The 20225-nt window shown below is 44.7% G+C and overlaps 4 protein-coding genes across 5 annotated transcripts; all 4 read left to right on the forward strand.

The window, feature by feature from the left end:
* The first annotated feature begins 454 nt into the window (after positions 1-454).
* LOC136459222 (probable inactive purple acid phosphatase 27) lies at positions 455-4890 on the forward strand. The gene is made up of 13 exons (XM_066459102.1): positions 455-892; positions 1007-1094; positions 1649-1918; positions 2037-2145; positions 2246-2363; positions 2552-2684; positions 2834-3021; positions 3127-3313; positions 3400-3467; positions 3647-3740; positions 3887-4078; positions 4282-4362; positions 4536-4890. Exons 1-13 carry the CDS (start codon positions 579-581, stop codon positions 4629-4631), a joined length of 1938 nt encoding a protein of 645 aa, XP_066315199.1. The 5' UTR covers positions 455-578; the 3' UTR covers positions 4632-4890.
* A 1156-nt stretch (positions 4891-6046) lies between these two features.
* LOC136461079 (uncharacterized) lies at positions 6047-6504 on the forward strand. Its single transcript, XM_066460536.1, has 2 exons — positions 6047-6386; positions 6476-6504. Exons 1-2 carry the CDS (start codon positions 6047-6049, stop codon positions 6502-6504), a joined length of 369 nt encoding a protein of 122 aa, XP_066316633.1.
* A 3449-nt stretch (positions 6505-9953) lies between these two features.
* LOC136456704 (uncharacterized) lies at positions 9954-10775 on the forward strand. The gene has a single exon (XM_066456645.1). It carries the CDS (start codon positions 9954-9956, stop codon positions 10773-10775), a length of 822 nt encoding a protein of 273 aa, XP_066312742.1.
* Positions 10776-12319: 1544 nt separating this feature from the next.
* Positions 12320-18324, forward strand: LOC136456702 (DNA-(apurinic or apyrimidinic site) endonuclease, chloroplastic-like). Of its 2 annotated transcripts, XM_066456640.1 has the most exons (12): positions 12320-12445; positions 12975-13131; positions 13208-13305; positions 13391-13470; positions 13831-14070; positions 14152-14408; positions 14556-14666; positions 15816-15953; positions 16035-16082; positions 16956-17036; positions 17488-17647; positions 17873-18324. In XM_066456640.1, exons 1-12 carry the CDS (start codon positions 12402-12404, stop codon positions 17992-17994), a joined length of 1536 nt encoding a protein of 511 aa, XP_066312737.1. In that variant the 5' UTR covers positions 12320-12401; the 3' UTR covers positions 17995-18324. The 2 variants fall into 2 exon arrangements, with proteins under 2 accessions (XP_066312737.1, XP_066312738.1); XM_066456641.1 differs by lacking the exon at positions 12320-12445 and having other exon boundaries at positions 13004-13131; positions 13212-13305.
* Positions 18325-20225: the final 1901 nt, after the last annotated feature.

Consider the following 20225-nt stretch of genomic DNA (forward strand, 5'->3'; position numbering starts at 1 on the left):
CAAGGCTATAAACATGAAGATACAACATCTAGTATCTTTTTCTTTTTATATTCAGGGCCTGTTTGGTTCCTCTTGGTTAAAATTTAGCTACTAAAACTAGTGACTAAAATTTAGTCACCCTTTCTATTGACTAAAAGTAAGTAAATACCATTAAAGCAGTTCAACAAAGAACAAACTATCCTTAATGAATGCCTAAATCAGGGTGGGGACCAGTAATAATGAGAGGCAGCCCTTGTTCACTGGGTACTTTAACCCACTTTTAGCTATTTTTGGGTGACTAATGTAACTAAACTACTTTAGCCTATTTTTAGTCAGTTTGTTTGGTAGTTTAGTAGCTAAGCTTTAATAAGGGTAACCAAACGTGCCCTCAGTCAAAGCTATATGCCCACTAATATAATAGTCTTAATTAACTGTCCACACGGGAGATGTGGAAGACATCCTTGCCAGTGCTGGTATGGCGCTAGTAGTCTCCTAAACGCCGCCTCGATCGATCAGCTCCTCCCGGTGCTTTATATCTTAGCTTGAGGCACATTTTGTGCGCGCGCGGCCGTAGCCACACGCGTGCGTACGTTGCGACGATGGGTGTCTCCGGCTCCGGCGTCGCGTTGCTTGTGTTCCTCGGCCTCTGCACCGCCGTGTCGAGCTGGACGCCGCCACCGCCGCCTCCGCCGGAGATGCTGCACGAGAGCTTCGCAGGGAAGTCGGAGTTCAGGACGGTGAACCGGAGGAGGCTGGGCGTGTGCTCCAACCCGAGCCCGTACCTGGCGATCAGCGTGAGCACCGGCGGGGCGCCGCTCCCCGACGAGGCGTTCCTCAGGGTGACCGTGGCCGGCGTCCTCAGGCCCGACGCCGATGACTGGGTCGCCATGATCACGCCTTCCAACTACTCCAGGTAAATTTAGAAACAAGTTAGCAACATTTTTGATTGACTGCTAGCTGTTTCGATCGTTTATTCATTTTTGATAACGGATCGCCGTCGTCTCTCCGTGAATTGGTGCATGCGCAGTGTCTCCGGATGCCCTTTGAGTGGTGCTAACTACGTCCAGACCGGCGATCTAGCGCATCTCCCGCTTCTGTGCCACTACCCTGTCAAGGCAAGTTTCGCATTGTATGCACGGCTAGCTGCTTGCTTCACCCTTCTGTTTTTTTCGCTGGTTCGTTCTTCTAAGGGTACTAGTTGCCACGAATTGCTATACAAATTTCGTTCTGTCATGTTCAAGTCGTTCTCTTCATTAAGAGGTTGCTGAGTTTACGAAAAGGCATCTCTAGTCTAGGTGGTTAAGTATTTGATCATAGCGACATTTTTCGGTACCGGCGGCCCAATGCAACATGTCTCACAAGAATGGGCATCCATGATGAATATGAAGCAAAGCCTAAGCTAGCGTGCAAACATTGGTCGTCCGTATGGTATGGTATATTGTCACATGCATGACGTGCGTTGCATGGTTCAAATGGGCAAGGTGTGTAGTTGGAGCTTAGAAAGCACTCTAGTACTAGTTGGCAGCGTGTAAAGACATGCTCTCGCGCACCTTCAAGGCCGTCTCAAATAATGGGCCAAATTATATATGGGCTGCTAAAGACGCCATGTTTCGGGCCGAATTGAGCTTGATCTTATTTGACGCGGTCCTCTTACCGGGGGGTTGTGCAGGCCCAGTACTTGACGCGCGACCCTGGCTACCTGGGCTGCAAGACCGCGGCATGCCAGAAGCGCGACGCGTCGGGCGCCTGCAGCGTCCGCACCTGCGCCGCCACCGTCACCTTCCACGTCGTCAACTTCCGCACCGATGTCGAGTTCGTGCTCTTCTCCGGCGGCTTCCGGACGCCGTGCGTCCTCCAGCGGTCCGGCGCGCTCCGGTTCGCCAACCCTGCCAGCCCGCTCTACGGCCACCTCTCCAGCACCGACTCCACGGCCACATCGGTGAGCACGAGCAGTCCCACCGTTGTTTCTTCGTTCATTCTACGGCGATTTTCTGCAAAAGCAACAGCTTTACGGCAACTGTATCTGAGCGCTGGAAGCATGCATTGGGTGTTGCCAGATGAGGCTTACCTGGGTGAGCGGCGACCGGAGGCCGCAGCAGGCTCAGTACGGAGTAGGCAAGTCTGCTACTTCTCAAGTGGCAACATTCACGCAGAATGATATGTGCTGTAAGTTGTGATCGTCCGTTTATGAGAGAGCAGACGTTACTGAGGGAAATGTGACAGTGTTTGATTCTGGAATTGCTTCGGCAAACTTATCTTCGTGCAGGTAGCCCCTTGTTACCAAGCCCTGCCAAGGATTTCGGGTGGCATGACCCTGGCTACATTCACACGGCCGTCATGACCGGGCTGCAGCCTTCTCAGGCCTACACCTACCGTTACGGAAGGTAAAGTCCTCTTGTGACTAAGATCCTTGCAAGCAAAACTACTGATCCGCAACGCTTCAGAATTAGAAAATGCCATGGGTGTTAGTAAGGTTTCTGACTTTAAAATGTCAGCCAGTTCTGCAGTAACATTCTGGCAACCAAAGGAGATGGATGTTTCATGTGTTCACGCTGAGTTTGTGCTTGTGCAGTGATTCTGTGGGTTGGAGTGACACAAACAAATTCAGAATGCCACCAGCTGCGGGCTCACCCGAGACATCATTTGTGATCTATGGTGATATGGGGAAGGCTCCGCTGGACCCATCAGTGGAACACTATATTCAGGTAGACCAAATTGTTGCCTTGAGCAACAAAATCGCTTAACTGTGGGTTTTGTATTCAGATTGTAACTTTCCTTCTGCGGTGTTCTTGTTGCATTAATTCCAAAATTACGAATTTATTTAAGTAGTAATTCTCACGGCATGCCTTTGCAGCCTGGATCGATTTCTGTGGCCAAGGCAGTGGCTAAAGAAATCCAGATAGGAAAGGTCGATTCAGTCTTCCACATAGGAGACATAAGCTATGCTACGGGCTTTCTGGTTGAATGGGACTTCTTCCTAAACCTCATAGCACCAGTCGCTTCTCGAGTTCCCTACATGACCGCTATTGGCAATCACGAAAGGTAACTGCTACTTTTAAAATCTTATGTTTGCAGTGTAATCTGAACAGTTGATTTGCGTCGTGAAATGCACCATCGTTGAGCATGAACTTGAGTTGTCTTCCTCAGGGATTATGCAGAGTCTGGTTCTGTATATGTGACCCCAGATTCAGGCGGCGAATGTGGAGTTGCATATGAGTCATATTTCCACATGCCAGCTGTCAGTAAGGATAAGCCATGGTATTCAATTGAGCAAGGGAGTGTTCACTTTGTCGTGATGTCAACTGAGCATAAGTGGTCAGAGACGTCAGAGCAGGTATACAATCAATTGGAACTTTTCATGTATTGTTCAGACTTAGAAATATATGTATTGTCTCTCTGAAAAGTTTATTGTTTGAATAGTACAAATGGATGAATCAAGATTTGTCATCAGTCAATAGATCGAGGACACCATGGGTAATTTTCATTGGGTGAGTTTCGTTACACAAACATGTTTGTTTTGAAGTAGCTTGGCTACGGACAGATCATGCTGGCCCAGTAAAATTACAAACTTAAGTCCTTTCATTTTGTACTTTGTTTATCTTGAATCTGTAATATGTGCTATTCAGATACAAAAAACAGAATCACCATACTTCAATGAAAAATGCAGGCATAGACCGATGTATTCTTCCCATGTCGGAATACCAGTTAATGTAGATCCAATTTTTGTGGCCTCTGTTGAGCCACTCTTGCTCAAGTACCAGGTAAGAAATCACACTTGAAAACTGAAACTTAACTACATCAGGCTTTTTTTTAGATTCTTAACTACATCAGGCTGGTATGAAAAGAAATGACCAGCTGATCTGAATACGCTAACCATAGTAGCATGTTTTGGTTTTTGGGTGTGTAGGTGGATTTGGTTTTCTTTGGCCATGTACACAACTATGAGAGGACTTGTGCAGTATACCGGGGCATATGCAAAGGCAAGCCAAAGAAGGATGCAAGTGGAATTGATACTTATGACAACAGCAAATATACTGCGCCTGTTCATGCCATTGTTGGAGCTGGAGGGTTTAGCTTGGACAAGTTCCCTAAGATTGTGGTAAGAATTATAGTAACAAGTCTTTTGTTGTCCAACGCAAGTAGTGCATGATCTTGAAGAAGTATGATATACATGAGATTTCTTGTAATAACTATCCAGTGAACATTAAGATTTGGGAGATAATTTTAAGTTTATAACTATAAATTGATATCCAATACTATACATGCTTGTTAACAATCTTGCCTTGATTTCCAAATAATCAGTTGGACAAGTGGAGCTTATCAAGAGTTTCAGAGTTCGGCTATGCCAGGGTGCATGCCACAAGAGCTGATATGCTGGTTCAGGTCAGTTTTTGTATTTCCTTTCCTTTTCTCAATGTTTTCTATCTTCTCACATGTTTGATTGAAATAGTACTTCAGAGATTAAAGTGGCATTGAATAACGAAAATTCCAGAAAATTCCGAAAGAGCACCATTTTGGCATTTCTCTCTGAACAATTGTTTCTCTGTTTTCTTCAGTTTGTAAGCTCAAGTACGATGGAGGTTCGGGACCAATTTAAAATTGTGAAGCCAGATCCGGCAAGGAGGCTACGGAACCAGCCAGTTCAACCGTAGCTGCAGTTTATGGAAAAGAAGATGGAACTGGAGCTACTTATATTTTTGTTATGCTATAGAAAAATAGCGCTGAATTACACATAAGGGCATTGTCTAATTAAGTTCTATAGCTATCTGTGTAGTGTATGTTTTTTCATGACATCTCTACATCGATATAGTTCCATCTCCCTCTGTGGAGGATATTGATCCACAAGTGCCATACTGTAGTTGTAGCTAGCAGCGTAACATGGGCTCCTGAACTTTTAAGTTTTAATCTACAGTTTTGTTACTTCTGAATTTCTGAAAGTACAGGAATTAAAACCAGCATTCCAAACAAGTCCTAAACAAAACTTTGAAGGTTAGCCGTTGTAAATATTGGCACTGTATACACAATTGAAGAGAACATACGGGAAAAGAAACCGACATCTTGGTACATCTTAAATCTGTGCCGCGTCACTGCCGTCCTGCGACTAACACCGCTCGGCGCTCGCCGCCATTCTCCCTCTAAACCCAACTGTTACTAGCAAAGTTCTTATAGAAGTCCCTTTGATTTGATCGTAACTGCATTTCATTCTCGACGTGCCTTTGATTTACAAATATTTCATTTGACATAAGAGGTTTCTGGAATCAGCATGATGTTTGGTGAATTAGCAAATTACAAATATTTCATTTGACATAAGAGGATTTTGGAATCATCGAGAGTATAGGGAACTAAAATTTGTTTCGACATCAAGTATGCTAAACCATTACGGCAACATCTAAGCTCTGCATAATATACGCCAACACAGTTCGACTGTCGTCCAGCTGCGCTGACAAAGAAAATGAAGCTGAACTGAATTCAGTGGAGGAATCGACATACGCCTTGTAAATATAGCAGATCTTCCATCATCTGGACGCCATTTAGTTTTCTTTTTTCTGTTCGGAGTTGCAACGACAAGTTAGTGTGTCAATTTCTGGAATTTAATTTGGACAGATGACGTGTTAATTAGTTTTCTGTGAATGGTGGATAATTCAATAACTCTTCACTTTCTGAGAGAACGGAACACTCTATATCTATATTTCAGAATATCGTATAGCTGGAGCCATGGAATTAGTTTAGTCATATGCCTCAATGGCATTACCGCACTAGCATGCATGATGGAGGATATACCAAGGCAGTATATAGCGTCCAGACTCGAGTCAAGAGTGATCATCGGCTCTGAGAATTTTTCTATATACCTCCGATCCGTGCTTTGCCGTGGCAGAACGGCTGAACTTGCTGTAAATCAAAGGCATATGCGACGCAAACACCATTGTACTTTGTCTTGTTATACGATGATGCCTAAGCCCAGTCACCCATTCGGCAAAAACCACACACCAAGCTAGTGCAGGCTAACAGTTACAAGCTGACACTAGCGCGGTAGCAGCAGCAGCGCCGGCCCGTAGCAACGAGAAGCATGGCAAGGCTGTTCCTCGCGTGCATGGTTCTGCTTGGCCTTGCAATGTCCGCAGCGGCGGCGAGGCCGGCGACGACGACGACGGCCGGAGACCCGCCGACGGGCAGCTGCGACCAGGACCTGCAGGACCTGATAACCAACTGCCAGGACTACGTCCGCTTCCCGGCTGATCCCAAGATCCCGCCGTCGGCGGCCTGCTGCGGCGTGGTCCAGAGGGTGAACATACCGTGCCTCTGCTCCAAGGTCACCCCGACGGTGGAGACGATCGTCTGCATGGACAAGGTCGTCTACGTCGCCAGCTACTGCAAGAGGCCCCTCAAGCCTGGCGCCCAGTGCGGAAGTAAGTAGCCTACTGTGTGTGACAGTAAAAAGCTTATATAGTTATATACCACATCTGACTTGAGATTGCTGTGCTTGTTTTTTTTTAAGGCTATCACGTTCCTGGTGCGCTTGCTTAATGCTCGTGTATTGATCCACTATGACGAACATCGGTGCTATTTCGTTCCTACCTGAACAAGTGCTGTGTACATCCTCTGTACCTTCGGCCAAGAGACTTGGTCTGTATGTCAGACTGTCTCGTAAATAAGTTGTATGCGTTGCATTTACTTGTATTATATAATATAAATATAATTTATATTATGATATATATGTATGAAGTGATCCTGGCCCTCTATTTCTCAACTCTGCTTCTCTTCTCTACTCTCCTCTTCTCTAATATTAAAGAGAGGAAGGTTTCTTGGTCCATCATTGTCAGAAGAACCGCCCGATGAGGATCTGACTGATCCAATCTCTCTCCATCCCTACGAGTTAGAGTAGCGTATCCAAAAACGGTGCGATGTTCAATTCTTAGAATACGAAGAGTTTTCATAGTCCGGAACTCTTCCGTGTACACATATGAGACAGAGCAGAGTACAACCATGTTACAGAGACCGATCCAAAAATGAATTGGAATACGTGATGCGATCATTGATAAATCTCTAAGCCTCTTGTAACCACATGAGTTAAAGCAACACACTTCTAGGTACAAAACGCGGACAATTTTGAGATGAATTGAAACACATGATGTGATTGTTGAATAAATCTCCAAGCCACATGTTGTACAGGTGATCACGCAACAAGTTGTGTGTCCCGTTGCAACGCATGGGGATGTTTGCGAGCTATTGCGTATATGTGAAGGAGTGCTTTGGCAAAGCTCCCAGAGTAGCTTCTAAGGCCTGTTTGGTAGAGCTCAATTCTGTGATTCTCTGATGGAGTGATTTTGGTATAGGAGCAGGGTCGAGAGTATATTTGAATTGATCTAGCTAGAGTGATTCTGGTGAGGATTAAACAGAGAACAGTGGGGAGCGGTTTCTTAGCTCCGAGCTCCTAATGTAAATGGAGAAGTGATTCTTGTCTAATCCCTATTAGAAAATGTGTGAGTTATACTATTTAGCCGAGCAAGAGTGATTCTTATGAAGAATCTGCTCCATGGAGCGCTGCCAAATGGAGCTAAAAAGAGGATGTTGATAGGCGGGTAACTGAAAGAAAAAAAAATAAAAAGCTGACAGAGAAAATAGATATTTCCCTTTGCATGGAACTTACCAATGGTTGCCTCTACCACCGCCGCTAGCTAGTACGACGACTACCATGCTGTTATTCAGTGATTAGTGATTTATTCGGTTTTGAACAGATTTAGTCAAAAAAGTCATTGAACCAAAATTGTGGTGGTCTAGTGAAGACTTGGTGTTGTTAAGTGATTGGTGATTTATTCAGTTTTGAAGTGTTGTAAACCAAATTAACTAATTAACCAAATTTCGTTATGCCTATTACATCAAACAGTAAAATTATGCTCATTTGTATATTTAAATATATGTCCAAGTGACTTTATTTGTAGAAGCATTTTTGTTGCTTTTTCTTTTGTTTTATTGCATGATGCATTTCTTGTTGGGTGGTTTTCAATGCATTGATGTTGTTTGTATTATCTCCTGTAGAGGTATAATATGTATTGCAGTAACAGTAACCGATTAACCAAAGCCATTTGCTTAGTTTTTAGTGTCTTGGCAACAAATTTGATTAACATTTAGCAAAGACCCACAGATTCTTTATAACCTTTGATGAAAGAAGATCTTCACCTATGGTCGTATCTCTAGTTTGGAGTATACCTTTTGTTTTCCAAAAGATATTATGCGCCACACTCAAATCTAATGTATGCAAATAAACACTTGGAGTCTAAAATATAGGTGAAGTGCCATTGTCTCCATTTTTATATCAGCATTTCTTATATTGGGGTTCACATTCCGCACTCAAAACAAATTAATGAAATATGTGGTTTTCGAATGTGCACATGTCTCCCTTGCATTTCATTTATTTTTCATTTATGTCTTACTTCTGTTTTCACTGGAACAACTTTTCTACGTGTCATCATTGACCTTTAACACTTGTGAATATAGAAGCCCTAGTTGTTTACACCTATCTATACAGTAGCAGTAGTTTTGACACTTGTCTGGCATGCAACTCTAGATTGACACGTGTATTATATAGCATATAATGTCAAAATGACACCTGCTTCCCATGCAACACTAATTTTGACACTTGTATAACATGCAACATAAATATTAACATTTGTCCATATAGCTCGACTCCACGCCATATCAATATATCGCGCGTGCAGCATAAAGTTGACACAAAGTTGGGTGACCCCTCCCTCACCACATCTATAAAAACCCAGGTGCTCTAAAATCACTCACATCACAACACAGTTCTTTTAGTAACCTACTAACCTTCAACAGGCACCCCCAAGAACTAGTAAACATGGCAAAACTTCCGAGCTTGCTCTTAGTGCTCTCTTTTGTAGTAGCCATGTCCGTAGTAGGCTCTCTGGCTGATGGAGGCTGTGACAATGACCTTCAAAGCCTGATAAGTGAATGCACGCAGTACGTGATGTTTCCAGCGAATCCAAAGATCCCTCCTTCAGATGGCTGTTGTGGTGTCATCAAGAAGGCAAATGTTCCTTGCCTGTGCGCCAAGGTCACCCAGGAGATTGAGAAGGTCGTGTGCATGGAGAAGGTTGTGTATGTTGCTGAGCAATGTAAGAGGGCATTTGAGCATGGGTTCCAGTGCGGAAGTAAGTGTTTTATGTGTTTATTTATTTATATGAGTATAGTGTAAATTGTGAACTTTATATGTGACTATTCATGGTATTTCTTTTAATTTGAATTAATTATCTTGCAGGCTACACGGTTCCTAGAAAATGAACAGATCGCAAGAGGGAAGTGCTGGACGTAGTCCTTAGATCTCAACAGCCATAGCTGATCTAACTTCCAATGGTTGTACAATATGAGGTCATGTTGAGACTAATGTAAGGTGTAAGAGCTCCATTGATGTATCGAAAATATTCTGAGCTAATAATAAAGCCTTCTCCACAAATTTCGTGATTTCTCAGGAACTGATTTGTGACCCAAAATTTTCACGAGTAGGAACAGAAAAATAAATTAGGAGACATAGAGGTACGCTGACATGCTGCTGTGCATGATCACTCGGCTGCAAAACAGCGTGGAGTACTTGTCCCGTTGTCAGCGTACACCGCTCTCTCGGCGCGCTCCGTTCGAAGGCATCTCCTCGCGCGCCACGCGCCACGCACCAAGCGCACGCCGCGCCACCGCGATCCTGCCCGACCACGTGTGCTCCACCCGCGCGCGCACACCGCCCCGCACCCCGCACAGCCTTCTCCCGTTGCAACCCGTTCCTTCCCCGCATCCCTTGCCGTACTCCTCCCGTCCTCCGGCGTCCGTACGTTCTCGGCCTCTCGCTACTTAGTACTTACGAATAAAACGCAGTGACGCGCACGGATCAATCACGTAAAGGCGACGAGACCGCGAGAACACCGAGCTACTTACGAATACAAGCTCAGCCAGCCTTCCAATCTGAGATGCACGCCGAGGGCGAGGTGAGAGCAATGCCGGCGCGGTGCCCGTGGGAGGCGCTCCCCCTCGTCGCGCCCTTCCTCGACGCCGCGTCCCTCGCGGCGGCCTCCTGCGTGTCCACCTCGTGGCACGCCGCCTTCGCGGCGGACTACCTCTGGGCGCGGCTCTGCGTGCAGCACTTCCCCTCCGCGCTGGGCCTCCTCCCCGACACCGACAGCAGCGCCGCCGCCGGCAGCGACGACGACCGGCGGTGCTCCTCCTCACCGCACCGACGCCTCTTCAAGCTGTTCCGCTCCGCGTCCATCCGCTGCCGCGCGCTCCCGGCCCCGCGCCTCGCCCTCGCGGACGTCTCCTTCGCCGTCGACATCGTCACGGCGGGCGGCGAGAGCACGCTGTCCTTCCTGGTCGCCGCGGACAGGGCCGCCCATGCCAAGAACTCCGCGGGGCTGTTCCTGTTCGGGGTCGACCTGAGCGACCGGAGCGCGGCGATCGGGCCGGGGGAGTGGCGCGTCAGGTGGACGGCGGTGCGGACGACGGCGCGCCGCGGGGCAGACCAGGAACCCGCGGCGGCGGTCCTGATGATGGACGCCAAGGTGCCGGCGGCAAGGGCGGCGGGCGCCGTCGCCTTCGGTGGCAGAGGTGAGGCGGGGGTCGCGGCGAGGCTGCCCGCGCCCGGTTGCGGCGGCGCGAAGCTGGACGCGGAGGTGGTCGTGGAGCTGGCTGGGGAGGAGATGGTGGCGGAGAAGGTGAGGCTCGGAGTGATGTGCGAGTGTCGGTACGTGTGCGCCGACGAGGGGCTCCGCTATCTGCAGCATTTCCTCCTGTAAAATGCACGTGCTTCTTCCATGATCTCGTGCATGGTCGAATGGGAATTCCGGTTCAGAGAAGCAGAGTATAGAGTAGAGTTTTTTTTTCGACATTAGAGTAGAGTAGGCAGTGCAATGAACTGAACCGAACTCTCATTTGTTGTTTCCCGTTTAATAATGGTTCCATCTTGTAATTGTTCATATACTTCTTCGAGGAAATTTGTGTTTGTGTAGTGATTGTCGAATTACGCTGGCCTTTGCACGACGCAGCCACGGAGGCCGTGTCGCCGTGAGACCTATCGCAGATTCACATGTTCCATACACATCGAGCACCGGCATCGACTCCACTGTCTAGTTGTGCCTCTGCTTTGCCTATGAGTCTATGACATTTTCTTCCTTTAAAGAAGGAATCAAGAAAAAAGGTTTTGGCAGATGGCTCATGGCTGAGTTTATCGGCGGCGTATTCCGTACGTATTGACGTGAAGTCGTGAACGGATCGACGGAAACAGAGTTTCAGGCAAAGTTTTAAAGAGGGAAGTATTTGAGTTCTTGATGAATGTCGGAAGGGAAGATTGACATGCGTTTGGTTCTAAGCCAAGCAATTTTTATTTTGGGAATACTAAAGCCCCCTTTGGCACGGCTCATCCAAAACGGCTTCACCGGTGAAGCCAAAGCCGGTGAAGCCAGAAAACTGGCTTTTCTCGGCTTCTAGTTCATTTTAACCCCGGCTTACAAAACGGCTTCAAGCTACAGTGCCTCGATTTGCGCAAAATAGATAAAGCCGAAGCCGGCATAAGCCGTGCCAAAGAGACCCTAAGCCAAGCACTTTAAGGGCGACCGCTCTGCTATAAGGCCATATTCTTTTGATCCCATGGTTAACCATGGGGATTGGAAGGGATTGAGGGGGATTAAATCCTCTACGAGTCAAAATTCCCCTCAATCCTCTCCAATCCCCTTCAATCTCTTTTATTTCTAGAATAATTGAACAAGGCCTAAAAGGTTTTGAGCCAAGCAGGGTCTATCTAGAACTGCAGGTTTTGAGCCAAGCATGGTCTATCTAGAACTGCTTTGCTTCATGTTTTTAAGCTCTACTCCAATGATTTTCAGCCAAACAAGTTCAGCTCCGTAAACTCTACTTTAGGGGAAAAAAAGGAGCTGTGAGCTCCATGAACTCTAGTTTAACTCTACTTCGGAAAAAAAATAGAGTCGTGAGCTCCATGAACTCTAGTTTAACTTTCTGTTTGGATTAGATCACCAGAAAACTTTCTGGCCCACTCATGGCCCAGTCAACAATCTCAGACGTCCTGTTTTTTTTTTTTTTTTTGAGGGGACGTCCTGTATTTTTTAGTGATCTATAGAGCTGAATAATGTTCATGGCTTAGGTACGGAGTAAGTTCCGGCTACCAACCAAATAGGCCTACAGTGCTGGGCTTGCCAGGCCGGCCGGGATACGAGTGCAGCCCATCAGAGCGGTACTACCACGCCAAAACGCGCCGCAGAGTCGCCCTCGCCGGCTCTCGCCCGCACGGCCACCCGGGTGCCCACAGGCCACAGCCCACTTCGGCACTTCCTCACGCCCAGCCGAGCGCAGCGCACTACTTTTACCGCTCCACGTCCCGGCGTCTCCGCGCACTCGCTCGCCGACCGATGCCGCTGCTGCTGCGCGGCGCCTCCATCCTCCGCCTCTACCAGTACGGTGCCCATCTTCTCCCCCACCCTCTCTTGCTCTCTCCTCTCCTATGGCGCATTTTCTACCTTCGAGTCTGTTCATCCCATCTGGTCTGCGTTACTGCGTGGATTCGATTCTTCGCCATCAAGGGGAATCCTCGATAGGGGGACGAGCCCATCGAGGGTTTGGCCACGAATGGAAATACCCGTTTCTTTTATTATGCGCTTTCAACTGTCAACAGCGTCGTTGATGTGGATTATGTAATTTAGTCAAATAAAATATGGTCAGGGTCTCAGGGAAGATATGTCACAAGCGCGGGTGCGCTTAAGGCTTTTTCTTTAATAATGAAGAACTTATTACTTCAGCTCAAACTCATTTGCACATAATGTGAAACCCAAACCCTATGTCAACTTTGAAGTATCCATCAGTTCAAGAGGATGTTTGTCCACAGTTATCTCATACCTGGATCCATTGTCACAAGAATCGTTTAGCTTGGAATGGCACAATTCTACATCAGTAGATGTTAAACATTGGCTTTTCTTCTCTAATAGGTGTACCTGTGGGCTCCGAAGTGCGAATTTCAGTTCTAGAGTACCTGTACTAGTGAATCTCATCACCACGAGGGACAGAATGAGGGCTACATATTCGCGTAGAGCTGCCTCTAAGAACAGTGAGGTCAAGAAGGATGAGCAGCCAGTCATAGAGAAGGTTAGTCTGTTTCCCCTTGTGCTCATACTCTCCGACCGTTGTAGTTTTGTTCCATACCTTTCTGTTTGGATCCTAGGAAGATGCTGCTGAAAGTGATTTGGAGATAGAGCGAGTGAGGAGCAACCCTAGCCAGCTCCAATCAATGACTGTCAAGGAGCTCAGGGAGCTCACGAGGTTTAAACTTTGCCACTCTTCCTTTCTTGTCCATTGGTGATAACTGATGTGTTCTTTTAACTCTTTGTGCACTAAAATCTTGAAGGAGGATGGGTGTTTCTGTAAAAGGTACCAAGAAAGACTTAGTATCAGCCCTGATGAATTCTCTGGGCGTGGAAGCAAATGGTATGGGTTAGTTCAGACTTGTAGTAGCTTTGAATTAAATCCTTGTTTTTTGTGTTAGAACTCTTTAGTTTCAGTCATTATGCCCTTTGCAGCAGTAAGATAAGACTTTGGTCAGATTTGTCCCAAACTTACAATGTAGTTAGCTCGTAAAATAGTGAGCCAAATATTTCAAGCTTGCATGAGATCTTCAAGCTCTTATGGCTTCTCTATCGACATAGCAAGGTTTTATGGTGCAGGAAATACAGGGGCATGGATGTATCCTTTATAGACCATAGTCACACATATATAATATATTTCCTTGTTTAATTAAATAGTGTTTAAGTGAAGCATGTTAGCCAGAAGCTTGTTTTCTTTCCACAGGTGAAGAGGGAAAATCATCCATTGAGCTGGTTAGCCCCTCGGAAGTACCTTTGAAAAGAAAAGGTGGTGCTTCTGTTGTGGTTGAACAAAAACTAGAAAGTTCTGAGATTATTTCTGAAACACCTAGCAAGAAAAGAAGTAGAACAAAACAAAAGTCAAGCAAGAGCACCACTCTTGAGGAGAATTCTGTGACTAATGTCAAGCTAAGTAAGACTGTTGTCCAGAAGGAAACATTTGTCGGTACGCACATTTGTTGACTTATCTTTACTCCTGTTGAAAGATCACTTTCTCCTTGGCTAACTGTTTGTTACTCTACCACAGTCCAAGGTGCTGTTCCTAATGATGATTCAGAGCCTTGGACTGTACTCGTGCATAAGAAACCACAAGCCGGCTGGATTCCATACAATCCTAAGACTATGAGGCTTCCACCTCTTAGCAAGGATACACGGGCTCTGAAGATTATGTCATGGAATGTCAATGGATTGAAAGCATTGCTCAAATCAAGAGGCTTCTCTGTGCAACAGTTAGCACAGAGGGAGGACTTTGATGTGCTATGCTTACAAGAGACAAAAATGCAGGCATAATCTTAGTTATTTTTGCTAAGTTCATTTGGAGTTATCCTAAAAAATGTTAATGACAAGATAACTTTGCTAATATTGCACATTCTATCCTTTCTGAATTATTTGCTGATAGTAAATTCACTATATTTGCTTTATTCTGGGCAGGAGAAGGATGTTGAAGTTATTAAGGACACTTTGCTTGATGGCTACACAAATAGTTTCTTTACTTGCAGTGTGTCAAAGCTTGGCTATTCTGGCACTGCAATAATTTCAAGAGTACGCATCACCTACCCAATGCCTCATACATGTAACTAGTAGAAATAAAACACCTATGAACACCTATTGGTTTGTTCTGTTTTATTTCTTTAGAAGCAACTGCACAGAAACCTGAAAGAAATGGAAAGAAGGAGCAAAGTGCCATGATGCACTCCCTCACCTAGGAACAATCACACCTATGTCTCTTCAATTTTGAGATTTCAGGGGTTTCCATTTCTGAATCTAAGGCAGGCTTCACTGTTTTTTTCTTGAACAATGCAGGAGAGCTGCATGTCATTTCATTAAGAAAAATGAGTCATACAAATGGGAGTGGCTAGAATAAACCTTCCCAACACACCCCACTCACACTAAGCCATGGCTAGAAAGAAATTTGCACCACTCACACTAAAGCAAGCTTCACTGTGAGATATACTTTAATAAAAAAGGAAAGAAACATTTAAAATATATGATTAGTCACTGCTAGTTTCCTCTTCCCTTGGGCTATATTGCAACCTGATTAACCACTGTTTGATTTTGATATTCAACAACAACAACAAAGCCTGTCAGTCCCAAGCAAGTTGGGGTAGGCTAGAGTTGAAACCCACCAAGAGCCCCTAGTCACGGTTCAGGCACTTCAATAGCTGCTTTCCAAGCACTCCTATTGAAACATAGATCTCTAGGTATATCCCAAGCTTTCAAATCTCTTTTTATTGCCTCCCCCCATGTCAATTTCGGTCTACCTCTACCTCTCCTCACATTATTAGCTTGGCTTAGGACTCCACAATGCACTGGTGCCTCTGAAGGTCTCCTTTGGACATAGCCAAACCACCTCAACCGATGTTGGACAAGCCTTTCTTCAATTGGTGCTACCCCTAGGCGGTCACGTATATCATCGTTCCTAACTCGGTCCATTCTTGTGTGACCACAAATCCATCGCAACATACGCATTTCTGCAACACTACACAAATATATTTATTGTATTGTGATCCTGGGTCCTGGGCTCCTGGTCTGATCATTGTTAACCTTTCTTCTGCTCCAATTTATTACATGGTAGGCTCAAGCATAAACTTCTTGATCAACAGGATATGCTAGCATCCTGCAAGATTTTTGTGAACATTTTTGTGTTTTATATTTTCTTTCTATTCATCATGTGTCATGCGATGCCTGTAGGTCAAACCACTCTCGATCAAGTATGGGCTTGGTATACCAGACCATGATACTGAAGGGAGGGTTGTGACTGTAGAGTTTGATGACTTCTATCTGTTAACTGCTTATGTACCAAACTCTGGTGATGGCCTAAAAAGATTGGTAAATAATTAGTATTTTTCTTTCTAGTATAAATCATCTGAGGTTACAATCTGAAGTTCATGAGCATGTATTTCTGTGCAGACTTACAGGGTCACGGAGTGGGATCCATCCCTTGGTAACTACATGAAAGTATGTCTCTGATTTTACTCCGATTATTATTTTGAAGTAGTTTGCTCTGCTACTTATCCTCTATTCCTCTTCTTCTGTCAAGCATCAAGTATGCTTTTACTGAAACAGAAGTACAGAACTAATTTTGTGTGCATTTTGTTCATGTCATTTTGTCATTGCACTGATTCTATTTTTTTTCTAGGTTATTTTGATATGGGGGATTTGGATCCAAAATTTCAAATACATAGGATTTAGCACAGATTGGACTAAACCTAAAAATTTCTAGAGCAATCACTTCATCCAAACACGCTTTTGAATGATGAGTCTCCCTTGTATAAATTTGCACATAACAAAGCCTTAGTAACAACTAAGATTGAAAGAAAGGTTCTAATTAGGGGCAGGCCCATAAAATATGTATCAAGATGTCCAAATTTAGTTAGAATGGCAGTTTTAAATATTTTTAATGCATTAATTTTGGGTCTATTAGGGCACATCCTCTTTCCTTTATTGTCTATCATCAATATCCTTTTATTTTTCTTTGCCCTTTACCAATCATTGAAAGGTTCCCTTTCAAATCAAGGGGATTTTAAAAAACCCTAAGTGTACTTTTTCATAGTAATGGCCATCAAATTCTTGTGTTTTCCTACTTACCAAAGTAATGACCATCTAAAGTTCTAAACCCTAGTATTCTTTTACATTCTTCACAGCTGTTGTCCTGTGCCAAAAAAAAAAAAAAAAAAAACCTACTCAGGTATGCATGATTTTTCGAACACAAATTCACCTCCTTCATTTACAGGCTTCAGTAGTGATCGTTGCACCGCTAACGAATTATTTTTTTAGATCTCATGCTGCTATGTTCTGATATGACCATACACATCTCTTATGATTGTGCAGGAATTGGAGAAATCGAAGCCTGTCATACTAACCGGTGACCTTAATTGTGCGCACCAGGATATTGATATACATGACCCTGCTGTGAGTAATCATCTGTTTAAATTCTTTTATGCTGAATGTATTGTAAATTTGTAGTCTTACACTTAATTGTGTCCTATATTTGGCTATTTGTTTTATGCTACAAACATCATGATCCTTGTAATAAAGTAGAATTACAGAGAAATTTAGCCTTGGTTTTAGACCCTTGTTGTTAGAGCTGAGAGTTCTTATCCGGTTTAATTAGAAAGCTTGAAGAGTGAAGCAAATTATTGCCCAAGTTGTGAGAAACAGATACCTTAAATTGCATTGTCATGGTGCTGTTTTTTTGAGCAACCTATACTCCCTGTTGCTCATATCTATGTATGTATATGCTTGGTGCGCTCCGTCGGATTGGAATATGTAACAAATGTTACCACTTACCAGTTTTGCTTTAGCTGCTTCACCTATCTTTTGTACATGGTCTTAAACCCATTTTTAATACCTTTTTTTCCAGGGAAATCGTAAAAGTGCAGGCTTCACAAACGAGGAAAGAGAATCATTTGAGACCAATTTTTTGTCCAAAGGGTTTGTTGATACGTTTCGGAAACAGCATCCTAGTGTTGTTGCCTATAGTTACTGGGGGTACAGGCATAATGCCCGGAAGACAAACAAAGGTATGTATGATATGGCCATTGCCACCTGGTATTGTGCGTTTATGACTTTATGTGCTGTTTCACATCCTTGACATTATGTGCCACTTAGCATGGTTTCTGAGCAATCGTACATCTATCATGCACATGCACTATGTCAAAATTGGTATATTCATTTGTTGTTCCAACATAACTGAAGATCACGGTCACCATTTCACTTGCTGTTTTGATTTGTTCATTGGATTGAAGGTTGGCGCTTGGATTACTTTCTTGTGTCGGAGTCAATCGCTGAAAAAGTCCACGATTCATATATTCTTCCGGACATCTCTGCCAGTGATCACAGTCCCCTTGGCCTCGTACTGAAGCTGTAGGCTGTATCACAGGCTATGCCAAACATTCAATCTGAAGCCTGTGCCATAATTCTCAGACAGCGATGCTTATTCCTGAGGGTTTTTGGTTTGTGCAGATCCATGGCAGGATCAGCGATTTTTGTATCAGACTATTAGTGAAACAATGAGGCTTTGTAATGCACTGAGCAGATTGGAATATCCATCAGAAGGGACGGATACTGTTAGTGATGCTGCACCTTTGTAATGTAAATATGCGGCCCGATCAATGGATCATATCTTGTGCTGCGGTTGTGCAGCTCAGTATGAGCAGCAGGGAAAGCTCATTGTCTGGTTATGAAATTACTACACTGACCTTAACCTGTTGAGCTCATTAAGCTATCGTGTCATGTGTTGTGCCGCTGATGGCGTTAGAAAAACTGTGTCATGCAGTTTCACGAATACCCCAAACGGAAATGCTACTGTGAGACGTCTGATCCTCGGGACGCTCCTGTTTGTGTCCGTAACACCAGCCCAATAGTCATAGCCTTTCGTCCACAAGTTCCTAATTGTAGCATGTTGTCTCTATTTTTCAGAAAAAAATCACCGCAGCTTGAGCGGACGTGCTCGGCCGTGCTGCCTCAGTGTTCCCCACAGTAGCTGGGGGCCCGACGGCTAGCATCTCCACCATGCCCGAGCGCGGACATCCGCCTTATCCCTCTCTAGATTGCGTCTATCGGCTGCCCGCCTTCCCCCCTCTCCACCGCGCCTCTGGCCCGCCACGGCCTTCTCCAGCTCGCTGGCCGCCTTCTCCATCGGAGCAGCGATATGTGGCAGAACCGTCTAATCTAATGCCTCACAGGAGTGCTCGCCTTCCATTAGACACTAAGCACTCAAGGGAGAATACTAAATTACTCGGTTCCGTCGGGCACACCTCAGGGGAGAACCCGAAAATCCACATTTTTGCCATCAGGATCACAAATGAGAGAATAAAGCTTACATCGTTCTTAATCATTTCTTACATCACTTTACATGTACATCAGAGTATAATATTTATTATTATAACAGCGGAATAAAATCATACTATCAGAGTTATGAACAATTTAATTTAGCAGCGGAATATAAACATGTGGTCAGAATTACAGCGGAAATAAGTATCTAATCATGACATGATAAAGTATTGATATATGAACTACGACAACGGATTATGAAACTTTCATTTATAAAAGCATTTGGTGAGAGTTATAAATAACAACTACGATCGCAGCGTAAAGTAATCCTCGCTGAGCCCACCAGGAGGTATCCACACACAAGGGTTAGCTCTAGCATCAACCTGTCATCTACAATAGGGGGAATAAAACCCTGAGTACTCAATTATACTTAGCAAGACTTACCCGACAGGAGAAAAGAAAAGACTCCAAAAATATGCAAGGCTATCTGGCTTGTGGGTTTATTGCATTAGCAGGAAGCATTACTAAGCGTGTGTCCTTATATTCGATTTTTATTAATAGCCGCATTGGTTCATTAACTAACCATTCTATGTAAGCACCTGTGCTACTTTCAAGCAGGTGGTAAGCAATCAGATTTTCTTTTTTCATCTTGCATCTTTCAGTTCTTACGACGATGCTAAACCATAGACAAGCCGTACCAGATTTCCCGGTGATTCGCGAATCAATGCCCCCAGCTGGGTACCCCGAAAACACACGCCCCGCTTGTACCCCAGGCACAAGCAGGACCAACCCATCACTCTCCTATCCCGGGTGTCTAGGTCCCCGTCCAAACTGGGACTCCAAGCCCCCGCCCCTGAGTCCCGGACTCAGTACGGTGCAAGGACCTCCTCCACCAAAATAAAATCCTGACAGTCGGTCCGGAAAGAGCCGGATCTGCGACAAGAGAGCAACAAGTCTTCCAAGCGCCCATACCCAAGTATGTGCTCGGAATAATAAGTCTGTGACTTGCTTAGAGCCTTATGCAACGACCGGTCCTTAATTAACACAGACAGAGAAAGCAATGTAACCAAGCCATGTCCCGCATCCACGGCGACACAAACTCTTACACCCACCAATACCCAAACCATATCCCTGCCCAGTCACCATTTTACCTTTCCACCATTTATATTTTCCAAGTGATAATAATTCAGTAATATATTTCCTATCTCTCGCGAGTGACAGACAATCACTCGACTTCTATCATAGTCCTGTAGCATAGCAATCTACATGATCCTGTCATACTAGTAAGACTCATAGGATAAAGCTATATATATGCAAGTGGGTTTC

Source organism: Miscanthus floridulus, chromosome 6 (assembly GCF_019320115.1).
Source record: "Miscanthus floridulus cultivar M001 chromosome 6, ASM1932011v1, whole genome shotgun sequence".
NCBI lineage: Eukaryota > Viridiplantae > Streptophyta > Magnoliopsida > Poales > Poaceae > Miscanthus > Miscanthus floridulus.